The sequence below is a fragment of the Pseudorasbora parva genome, chromosome 16, assembly GCF_024679245.1.
Source record: "Pseudorasbora parva isolate DD20220531a chromosome 16, ASM2467924v1, whole genome shotgun sequence".
Taxonomy (NCBI): Eukaryota; Metazoa; Chordata; class Actinopteri; order Cypriniformes; family Gobionidae; genus Pseudorasbora; species Pseudorasbora parva.
Genome location: NC_090187.1, coordinates 34,505,321 through 34,517,470, shown reverse-complemented (window position 1 = coordinate 34,517,470; position 12,150 = coordinate 34,505,321). Strand labels below are relative to the sequence as shown.

At 38.4% G+C, this 12,150-nt stretch overlaps 1 protein-coding gene across 1 annotated transcript in view; it reads left to right on the top strand.

Moving 5' to 3' along the window:
• Window positions 1-10,330, top strand: part of lonp2 (lon peptidase 2, peroxisomal) — a 35,316-nt gene extending 24,986 nt beyond the window's left edge. The window contains exons 12-15 of the mRNA XM_067420447.1: window positions 4,582-4,700; window positions 8,003-8,210; window positions 9,219-9,403; window positions 9,495-10,330. Coding sequence (XP_067276548.1) covers window positions 4,582-4,700; window positions 8,003-8,210; window positions 9,219-9,403; window positions 9,495-9,716 — 734 coding nt within the window. The 3' untranslated portion in view covers window positions 9,717-10,330. The remainder of the gene's footprint in view (window positions 1-4,581; window positions 4,701-8,002; window positions 8,211-9,218; window positions 9,404-9,494) is intronic.
• The last annotated feature ends 1,820 nt before the right edge of the window (window positions 10,331-12,150 follow it).

Below are 12,150 nucleotides of genomic sequence, written 5' to 3'. Positions count from 1 at the left end.
TCATTTTCAAAGTTGGAAACAGTTCTGCTGCTTAATATTATTTCATAACCTGTGATGCTTTTTTTTTTTTATAATACTTTGATGAATAAAAAGAAAAAAAAGAATTAAAAATAGAAATCTTTTGTAACACCAATATACACTACTGGTCAGTAATTTGGGGTCATTAAATGTCCTTTCTTTTTTTTAAATAAATCAATAATTAATTTCAGCAATCATGTGTTAAATTGAGAAAAATTGAGGAAAAAAAAACAGTTTGAAAAAATTTGAAAATGTTTTTATTTTGAATAAATGCAGTTCTTTTGAACCTTTTATTCATAAATATATTAAGCAGTTTACTGCCTACAGTTAAACTGTTTCCAATACTCATAATAAATCAGAATATTAGAATGATTTCTGAAGGATCATGTGATAGACTGGATGTCACATGTGACACTGAAGACTGGATCACAATATTTAAAAAACTGTTCTGTATTTTTGATCAAATGCAGGCTTGATGAGCAGAAGAAACTTCTTTCAAAAACATTACAGATAGTAATGAGTCCAGACTTTTGCATATATATATATATATATAATGTATGTATGTATGTATGTATGTATGTATGTATGTATATATATATGGACCACTAGTCTCGCAGCTGGTAAGACACTTTGTAAGGATGTATTTGATTCAAGAAACATTTCTGTATGTGTATTGTACTTCGCTCCAGGACAGCAGTGGCTCAGGAAAGGTTTAGCATTCCCTGCCACATTCAGACGCTGACTTCAGCACAATCCATAACACATACTTACCCTTGCTATGCCACACAGACAGAATCAAGTACACACTAACTCTAGATGTGTGTTCAGACTGAAGAGCGTGGGTAGGCAACCCATGCTGAGAAAATGTCTAACGTACAGTCAGAAAAACTAGTCTCACACATTATGAGAACCTCAGCACACACATGCACATATCGGTCATCAATCTCTCTAAGCACGGGCCCCCTGAGGGGTGGAGGAGGGTAAAGCGTGCTAACAGACGGCCTTAGAACCCCCCCTTCACGTCCCACTGCAGCTGCTCCTCTGTAACAGAAGTAATAGCCCAGCCAGTTAACGCTCTGTTTCGATTCTGATTTACCCCAACTCTGTATCTCAATCCTCTCCTGCATGGCTTATGTGTGAGATGAGATTTAGAGAGACGAGGGTCAGGGGTTCTTTTTTGCTTTGCTTTATTTTGTATTCAGTCTCTCAGGCTCTATCTGCCGCTCGCTGTAGCAGGTGTTGTTCGTAGTCTTAACATCATGACAGCTGTCGCATGTGCTTCCTGCTGTTATATCAACTCTCTCAGTACATTCAGTACATTTCAGTCCTCTTATGGGTCAGAGTCTGCATTGACCTCCTAAGTTACAGGGAAATCAGTTTGTCAGGTAGCCGATTCCTCATAAAGGAGCAGGAGTCTGATGCTCTTTATAAATGCACTTTCTGTTTGTTGCACTGACTGATATAGTGTAAACTGTGGCTTTAGGCAGTATCAGGCAAAAGTTTTCAGCCACTAATGCCATCCAATAATAGTTTGCATAAATAAAGCAAGCAGACTTTGGCTGGGCGTGTGACCAACATGCCTATCCTCATGAAGTATCTCGCTCCATTTGATATAAAACGGCTGCATTATTTTTAACATAAAAAAGCGCTTAATTTTTTTATAATCAGAATTAAAAAATAAAAGAAAAATTAATATATAATACCATACTTATTTCCTTATTATAAAATAATAATAAATATAATTTGTTGTGCTTTTTTATTGAATAAAAAGTGCAGCACTGAAATTGGTATAAAACAGAAGTTGTGACCAGCTTTTGACAGATTTCCGAGTGAAACAAATAATAAAAAAATATATGCAGGTTCACATTTAGACTAGTCACTTGCAATAATAAAATAAATATGATCAATTCTAATTCCATGGCAGCATGAAATTCTTTCAAATTAAAGGGGTGGTTCCCTGTAGAGGTCTTCACGGGTCCAAAAATTCGCACCCGAACCCGAAGAGACCCGCAATGTTCAACACAGACCCGACCCGGACCCGTCCATTATTTCAAAAACTGGACCCGGACCCGTGCAGATCCGAAAAATGCCAAAAATATATTACCCGGAACCGACATGGACCCGTCTATTATTTGATAGCTGGAACCGAACCCGCCGGGAAGACACAGACGCTACTGGACCCGATTGTCTCATATTACACAATATAACGTTACTGCTGTTAACAAGTTAATGAACAAGCTGCGCAAAATAACTTTGTCTCAGTCAGCCTACCTAACGATATAGCCGTTGTCTCCCTTGTACCTTGATTATGTATTACAATATTCCTCATTAATTGTTCCAAGCATGCTTAATTCACTCATTTCAGCTGTGAAAGTCAATTTTATTTCACAGTGACGGATTTATGAGTTAATTCGCATAATAACTTTGACTGTTTGCCCTTTTGAACTAATAACTATTGCTCGTTTAGTGCCATGGCCGCTTGCGTTACCATTATTTATTTGCCATAATCTCTCTGAGTCTGACTAGCAGAACTTTAAGATTAAACAAGACGGTTCATTCATATTATTTTTAAAGTCATTACAGTCACTGCGGTCTGCGGAAGCTCGGGTCGCCATAGAAACATGACACGCGCTTGAGACTGCACTCGCGCTCAGCTGGAGCAACCTGAAATATGAACCTTTTTTTACGCAATTAACGCATCACAGAAAACATTTATGTGACAGTTCACCTGAGGTCTTGTTGCTGATTTGAAATATATTCTTGAGTACATTATTACCGCGCGCATGCATTAAATCTGCCCGCTTTCTAAAAGGCTGAGAGAGCGCGCGCGAGAGAGAGAGCGCTTGTGTTTTTGTTGTTGTTGTGTATTTCTAAACCTCATTTCCCGGCTCACACTTTTCTTATCCTAATTTAGCAATTTGTAAGTTACACAAAACACACAAGCCGCGCTGACTCTCACGGCCAGGTGTTCTCCGAGTCCGATTGACGTATTACATAGGCTACAACATTAACAGACCCGGGAACCGAAGTAATAGATTAGGACCCGACCCGGACCCGGCTGACCATTTAAAAAATAGACCCGAACCCGTACGGGTCCCGGGTCGGATCCCAGGTCCACGGGTCTCGGGTGCCCCGTGAAGACCTCTAGTTCCCTGCGATTTCACTTTTTTTTAACTTGAGTTAGTGTGTAATTTTGCTGCTTGAGCATAAACAGTGTCTGCAAAGTTACAGCGCTGAAAGTTCAATGCAAACGGAGATATTGTCTTTTAAAGTTATGGCAGTTTATTGCCTACAAAAATGGCCGGTTTGGACTACAACGAGCTTCTTCCCGGGTTGGTGACATCATAAACCCTTGCTAGTCACCGCAGATGTGACTTCTGCCCGTAATGGTAAGGGCCGTGGCGTTTCCGGACGACCTGTGCTTGGCACTTCAGCCAATAAAAATACATCAAACTACATTTGGCCATCTAACCAATCTAAGACCATTGTGTTTTTTGGAGGGAGGGGCTTCATAGAAGCAGGAAGTAAACGAGCCGTTCAAAGGACAGTGGAGACAGCGGTGTGGAATAAAGGGAGAATAGAAGAAAAATACGGCGTTTAAAAAAAAAAAGAAGTATTAAGACATGTTATACTGCGCTCCATAAACACAATCAAGCCTAGAAGTAAAAACTCTGAACCACCCCTTTAAGCATTTCTGAGTGAAAAGATATAGTTCAAAATAATGCTGGGCTTAATTTTGGACTTATTTTTATCCATCGTAACATGATAGGTTCAGGAAAAGTGAGCGATATTATTTGTATTGATTATATTATTAGAAAATAATGTGGTTTGTAGGTAAAAAGTTTTGATATTTTTTTATGAAAGCAATGTGCACTGATCAATCATGCACAATAAAATCTTAAAAAACATTTTAATCATGTCTTTACTCAGAATGGCATATGCCCTTTTCTTCTTTGTTCTTCAGAACATGATTCTATTTTGCATGTCATTAACAGTCTAGTCACATGACTTGTGGGCAGCAAGGGGCATGTACATAATTATGTGTCTTGCCAAGCAAGAGCTAATACACAACACTCGCGTTTAGAAAAATAGACTCATAAACGTACTCTCTGTAAGTAAGTACACCCTGAAGCTGCTTTCTTTATTATGTATTATATTAAAGCCTGTAATACCTTATTGTTTCCTCCCAAAAATTAAGATGAGCACCTGCTCTCCCCCTTAGCTGGACCCCTGTGGCATTTTTCTACAGCCTATAATTCTCCATTATTTCAGACAGCTCTCTTTCTCGCTTTTTCTTTTCACTTTCCCCCCTCTGGCCTCAATGTCTGTCACCTTTCTTAATGAAAAGCCTCAAATAGACATGATAATGAAAGTGCTTGTGCGCTAAAAAAGTTTTACGCTTTTTCCCCCTCTTGTAATTCACTTTTCTAAATATGCTTTTATCTCTGCTTAAATGGAGTTTACTTTAAGTTCATGAAATGCCAATCATCCACCTCTTTTACATTGATCAGTTTTAAAGTTTTAAATTGACAAAAACATTTTCTCTTTGTCTATATATTTCAGACCAGAATACAGAGGACAAGGTGGAGGATTCTGGGATAGCGGCGCCTCCAGAGATGCCGATTGTTATTGACCACATTGCCCTTAAGGATATTCTTGGACCGCCACTCTATGAAATGGAGGTTAGTATATAAAGCTCTGTAGTGTTAAATGAGCACTATACACAATGTGCTCTACTTTGTAGTGTATGAACTTTATACGGGTATTTTGTCATTCAGCATCAGAGTCTGATAAATGCAGTCACCAAAAGTAAAAAGCTAAAGGTAGGCTATAAACGGACTCAACCGCGGTCCTGCGATTTTAGCGTCACCATCACTAAGTTTCCATAAACTCTGTTTTTATCTCAAAAACATTTTGAGTTAGAATAGTCTATAAGAGCACCATTACAGTCCCTCCAGTTTTTCGCATTTCCGCAATCGCTGAATACAACGCAAAATCACATTTTTTTGTGATCCTGCATAATTTGATTCACCAAAATACCAAACAAATTAGATAAAATAATTTTCACTATTTTACCATTTTCACGCAAAATAATCACAAAAAATTATTTTAAATCACAAAAAAATTATGAATATTATCTATTTATTTCAAGCTGTGATGCATTGTTTTCATGAGGATATGACTTTGTGGTGCATGCGTAGTGTGTGGTCTTTGTGAAAGCGGAAGCGGCTCTTTCTCGCCTGCCGCCTCGCATAAGTGTCAAGGACCGGGCAAATTGATTACTCAAGATGGATGAATGACCAAATAAAAGTATGATATTCCCGATAACAGCATAAAAGAGTTCATAAAAGTGCTGTATGCCACAAACTTAATTCGCTACTGACACACGAGCGGATGTCAGGCTGGCCGAGGATTCTGTGCACGTGTTTGCTGCCTGTCAGCGTTCGCTAGTATACAGAAATAGGTTATTTTATAGGCTTAATGCGCTTGAACAATCAAAATAAAATACACACACGATTGTGCCTAAATGTCCGTCTTGAGTGAATAAGTTTGGGACAGTATTGGGTGTGTGCATTACTGTAGGCAGTAATCTTTCAAGTAAAGGAACCTAAAATAGCCTAAACCCATCAAGCAACATCTGGAAAAAAACAAACAGTAACTACTTAAAGAAACCGATACAAACAGTGCTTTACATTTATGTTGTATTTATTTGTCCTCCTATTATTTGGTTATTACTTCTTATTTTATTACTGACTGTTTACTTGATTAATTATTTGAGCTTGAACTTTTTGTCCCCAGAATTTTCATTTTTTCCCCCAAGTGATCATGTTATTAAAGCTAGCCTTTTTTAAATAAGATACCAAAATATACCACATTTGAGCATTTTGTTTGTTCTATTGTCGTGTATGACTATTATGCATCTAACATAATACGGTAAATTTGGTATCCTGATTATTAAAAATCCGGGAGGGACTGCCATTATGAGCATAATCTTCTTTTTCTTTTGGCTGTTCCCTTTAGGGGTCTCCACAGCGAATCATCTGCCTCCATCTAGTCCTAAATGCCATTATGAGCATAATAAGGTTGTAAAAGCGGACTGAGTTTGCTCTGCGTGATGATGTTTAATCTCCTCGACAGCCTCTGTAGTCCCATTTGACGTTCAACAGTTCTTAAGCAGCAAATCAGCATATTAGAATGATTTCTGAAGGATCATGTGACACTGAAGACTGAAGTAATGATGCTGATAATTCAGCTTTGCATCACAGAATTAAATGATATTACTCGCATATTATTCTTCATTTGTCCACAAACCTCTCGGACAGTTCGCGCCCTGTGTGTGTGTTTCTCAGAGAACTGATCTCTCTTCTCAGTAATGGAGAGGCTGCATTCCTGCCATGCCTATGGGGACGGGACAGGGAAAGACCAGAGGCAGTCAGAGAACAGCCAAAGTCAGCCTGTTTCAGTTCTGCTGAACTATCACACACATTTTATCCTTCAAACCCTTGCGTTAGCATTCCGCTTTCTGCAGTTAGGGGTTAGTTAGCCCGTTCAGACCGAGGGAAATAACTATAAAGATAACAATAATGATACAGTTTAAAAATCGTTCTCAACATTAAAGAATAGCAGAGTTCACACCACAGCTATAACGATAAGCATTCAAAAGCGACAGACAAGCATCTGCTGGTGTGGACTCTTAATATAGTTATCTTTATAGTTATCGTTCTTGGTGTGAACTGGCCGTTAATGAGGCAAATTCTCAATCTAAATTTGGTGGGAATAAAAATCAGATGGGCTTGCTGTTCTTTTCTGCACTTAAAGACGTGCTCATAAGTTTACATCAGCTCAATGGAATTTGTAAAATGTGAAACACTTTATTAATGCTGCTCTGAAGAAGATGCATAACATTTAAAGGGGTACTTCAGCGCTGGGAAGATGAATCTGTATTTAAACTAGTTCATCAATGTAGTGGAAATGTGAAATTATTTTTGAATTTGGTGCTTTCTAGACTGAGAAAAGACAGAAAATGTATTTTTGTCTCATGGGGATGAAAGACTACAATTCCCAGAATGCTTCGCTGCCCTGTGAGGCCATTCCCAAAGCCACCAACTTGATTACTGTGACTGAGTTGAAGAAGACACTACAATTAAAAACTGAACGTGTCTGTTAATACCAGTTAATTTAAATGAATTATATTTCACACTATTACTGTTTTTGATTAAATAAATGAGCCTGTGAGATTTAAGAGAAAACTTTCAAAAACATTAAAAAACCTTAAAGGGATAGTTCATTGAAAAAAATTTCCTTGCACTCAATCTGTTCCAAACCTGTATGAATTTCTTTCTTCTGCTGAACACAAGAAATTTTGAAGAATATGAGTTAGCGGTTGATGAACTTTGGAAGCCCGTTTATGCCACTAAAAATAAAAATAAAAAGAGTAATTGCGACTTTTTTCCCCTCACAATTGCGAGTTGTAAAGTCACCATTCTGACTGAGAAATAAAGTCAGAATTGTGACTTTATATCACGCAATTATGATAAAAAGTCAGAATTTTGACTATATCACGAAATTGCAAGTTTATATCACAGAATTCTGACTATAACTCACAATGCTGAAAAAAAGTCAGAATTCTGAGATTAAAATTCACAATTACTCTCTTTTTTTAGTGGCGGAAACAGGCTTCCATAATGAACCCCATTGACTTTCATAGTAGGAAAAAAAAATACTATGAAGTCGATGGGGTCCATCAACTGTTTGCATTCTGACATTCTTCAAAATGTCTTCTTTTGGGTTCAGCAAAAAGAAAGAAACTCATACAGGTTTGGAACAACATTAGGGTGAGGAAATGTTATTTTAAGCTGAACTATTCCTTTAATATTTCCAAACTGTTGCCCAGTATTGTATCTTTGTTGTGTTTTTACATTGTTTGACATGTACATCCACATAAGCATGTTAAGCATGTAACCAGAGCTGTACATGTTTGTAGGTCTCAGAGCGACTGACCCTACCAGGTGTGGCAATTGGGCTGGCCTGGACTCCTATGGGAGGAGAGATCATGTTTGTGGAGGCCAGTCGAATGGAAGGAGAAGGTCAGTTGACCCTGACGGGACAGCTGGGGGATGTCATGAAGGAATCTGCCCATCTAGCGATCAGCTGGCTTCGCAGCAATGCCAAGACGTACCTCCTCTCTAACGGTAAGTAATAGACATTGACTATCCGTACATAAGTTCACCACCGGTCAAAAGTTTGGGTTGCATTTATTGGATCAAAAGTACAGTAAAAAGATATTGCAAAACTATTACATTTTAAAATGTTTTCTATTTGAATATATTTTAAAATATAATTTATTCCTGTGATGGTAAAGCTGAATTTTGAGCTAGGCGGTTGCCTAGGGCAACAATTGTGTTAGGGGCGCGAGCGCGCTCTAGTGCCGCCCATTACGTCCCATTAAGCATAGAATGGGAACAAACGAAATACAACATAATGTTTATTAAACATGATCATTATAGGGTGCCCCCTCAGCCACACGTTTAATTACTTATCAACCTGATTATTAGATTGAATTGGTGGTGATTATTGATTATTAGTTCAGGCGTTAGGTCAGACCAGTGCTCATCTTACGCGTTCATGAAAAATGAGGGGTCTTGCACTGGGACGTAAAAAGAGAAAAGAAGAAAGGAAGCAAATCGAAAGAAAGCCCAGTATAGAGGTTAGTCTTCTTATCTCAGCCAATAAGTTGTCAAACAAAATAATAATTATCAATAATATCAACTAATATTAATTTTATTAATATTGTCACTAAGCTATCACTTGCTAGTTTTCTACGAATTACTACGTATTGCAAACATAACTTCACTGACAATAAGGGTGCGCAAACCTCATCTGGCCTAGGGCAACCAAAGAGCTAGAGCCGGCCCTGGTGCTGCGTAATATTTTGTGTAAACTGTAAAACAATAAAATAATGTCAGGATTCTTCGATGAATGGAACATTCCACTACTGCCACTTTTAATCAATTTAATCCATCCTTGCTGAATAAAACGATTGATTTCTTTCAGAATAAGAGATTACTGACACCAAACTTTAATGGTACTGTACTTACAGTAGTCATGTTTTGGCTCTTAGTTCCACCACATTTCATATGTTCATAGTTGACTGAGCGAGACTGATTTATCACAGTGTTTGTGTTTGAATGATGACTTAGGCAGCGCTGATCCTCTGGAGGGTACCGATATCCACTTGCACTTCCCGGCAGGTGCCGTCACTAAGGACGGACCCTCCGCTGGGGTTACCATAGTAACGTGCCTGGCCTCACTGTTGAGTGGGCGTCTGGTGCGCTCTGATGTGGCCATGACCGGAGAGATCACTCTGAGAGGACTGGTTCTGCCGGTGAGGAACCTAAAGGCAATCTCTCACAGACCGTTCATCATCAGAGATGTTACCTGTCTGAGCTCACAGGATGTATCTCTTCTCTCTACAGGTGGGAGGTATAAAGGATAAAGTCTTGGCAGCTCATCGGGCCAATCTGAAACGCATTATCATCCCCAAGCGCAACGAGAAAGATTTGGAGGAGATACCAGCCCATGTGCGAGCTGACCTGGATTTTGTTTTCGCCAGCACTTTGGATGAAGTCCTGAATGCGGCCTTTGATGGCGGCTTTCCCTCAGCTGCCAGTCATCCACAAGTTGTTAGTAAACTCTGAGACTGTAATTGCTAGACATGAAATCAAGAAACTTTTTTCTCACAGAGGAAGTTCAACACGCAGCACTTAGTGTGTCATCTTTGAGCACCGATCAGCTTTAAGCGCTTACTCATGTAACTCATTGATTTAATAACCTCTGATTTAAGAATAGAGGACTGTTGTTGTCTCGGTGTAACTGAATATAATTGTGTTCCTCTAGAACTGATCTGACAACTTTGAGCTGCTTATACTGTAGATCAGGGGTGTCCAACCCTGGTCCTGGAGAGTTACCATCCTGTAGATTCCAGTTCCAGCACTGCTCCCACACACCTGTCTGTAATTATCTAGCACCCTGATTACCATGCTTAGCTGGTTCAGGTGTGTTTGATTCAGACTGGAACTAAAATCTGCAGGAAGGTAGCTCTCCATGACCAGGGTTGGACACCGCTGCTGTAGATAATTATACTTTTTCTTTCTTCTAAATTATGAATTAACGAACATATTTAGTTATCCTCATAAAATGAACTACTCTTAATGATTGTCAAAGTTCTTAAATATGAAGACTGGAAAATGCTAACTTCGTATGGTGCCAACTTAGTACAGTTTAAAGGAATAAATCTGCTCTTTGAAATTTAGGTTAGCATTAAATAATTGCCTGAAAACAGTGTCTGTACAGGAAAAGTGTCTAGAATTGGTTGCACCTCCTAACCATAATTGTTGTTGTTGTACTAAGTCACAAGCAGTTTTACAGCCACCATTGATGATCGTAGAATAGCATACTAGTAATCTAGGCTGACCATTTATATTTACTAGTTAGATCAGCACTCTGGGACAGCACGCCAAATAGCCTTGTTTTACTCTACTTGATTATAAGTGGGAACTCATGAATTTATCAGTTATCAGGCATCATTTTCTTTTGGTGTTTTTGCCTTTTTATTTTGATAGGACTGCGAGTAGACCGAATTGGAAAAGAGAAAGCGGGGATGAGATCATCCAAGGCTCCATCACCTATCGCATCAATGGTGTAATGTCTTTGGGCGGCAGCCATTAGGATTGTTGTCTTATTGATTTAAGAGTCCTCTTGACTACCCCTAACTTTTCACAGATTTAGGAGCTGAAGTCCTAAAATTAGGATTGTTTTTAAGTTTCTCCTAAATCGGCAAATTAGGAGCTACTTTTGGTCTTAAGATGTTTTGTGAACATGACCCGATTAATGAATATAATTTCATAGTTTTACATTTATAATAGATGGCCTTAACTACTTGTACTTATTTTTTAACGCAAGTACATATGTACTTATTGTGTTCATATTGTATTGCAAAACACTGATATTGAGGTGGGATACAGGTAAAGTTAGGGACCGGTGTGTGGGTATTTTAAGTATAGGGTTAGGTATAAGGGAAGAGTAATTATAAATGTAACTAAAGAAATGTATTACAGTTGTAATTACAATGCAGCTAATTTTAAAAATGTAAGTATAATGTAAAGCTGTGCATGTACACAATATGGCCACCTAATATAAAGTGGGTCCGTAGTAGCAGTGCACTTTGTCTGATATACCAGGACTGCTGAAATGCTGTAGATATGACTCACCTTGACAACTAAAACATGTATTGTTGTATTGCAAATGTTGCAAGTCATGCATATGATAATTTGATATGCTATACTGCATACAAAAAATTTGACCTGCTTATGGGGGTTATAAACAGTCAATGCATTCTTGTTCTCGGTGACTGTTATACCTGCATGACAGCTCTGGCCTGAAGACAGAAGGCATGTTTGGAAATGTCATAAGATGCAGACTAACCACCTTCACTGAAGTCTGTCAGTTCCACAAAGGGTAAAGATTTGTGAGAAGCCCTATTTTCCACACTTTAGTTTCCAAACTGTTTGTTATAAGAGCAAATTGTGTACACACCACTATTGGCTACTTGTAGGTTGTTCTCCCCAAAATGAACAAAATGCTGCATCCTGACCAGCAACATTTTCCCACCAATCGCATTAGTTTGGGGTTTGACTATGTGTGCCCAACCAATGGAAGACAGAGGAATGTTGCACAACTCCATTTGATGATATTAGCGAGACAGACGTTACCAATTTCAGCATTCAACGTTGAGGGAAAATACTCCCAGGATGTCATTACCAAAACATCTAAAGCAAGAGCACAAAACATGTTATTAATTCTGATCTTAGTAGAACCATAAGAGGAAATATAGAGTACAACAATAACTGCCCAGTTTGTCAGCAGTCCTGGTTCCGTTTTACCTATTCAGTTTCTCTAATAAGATTTCAAAATACTCCTAAAAGTTCATATTAATGAACCCACTAGAGTAGATTAATCACAACTTTGAAATGAATCAAAAAAGGTTTTGAAATATCAAATAAAAACAAAGGTGCATTAAGCAGACTGAGCACCACAACACACGTAGCCAATCAGCAGTAAGTAACTATTTAT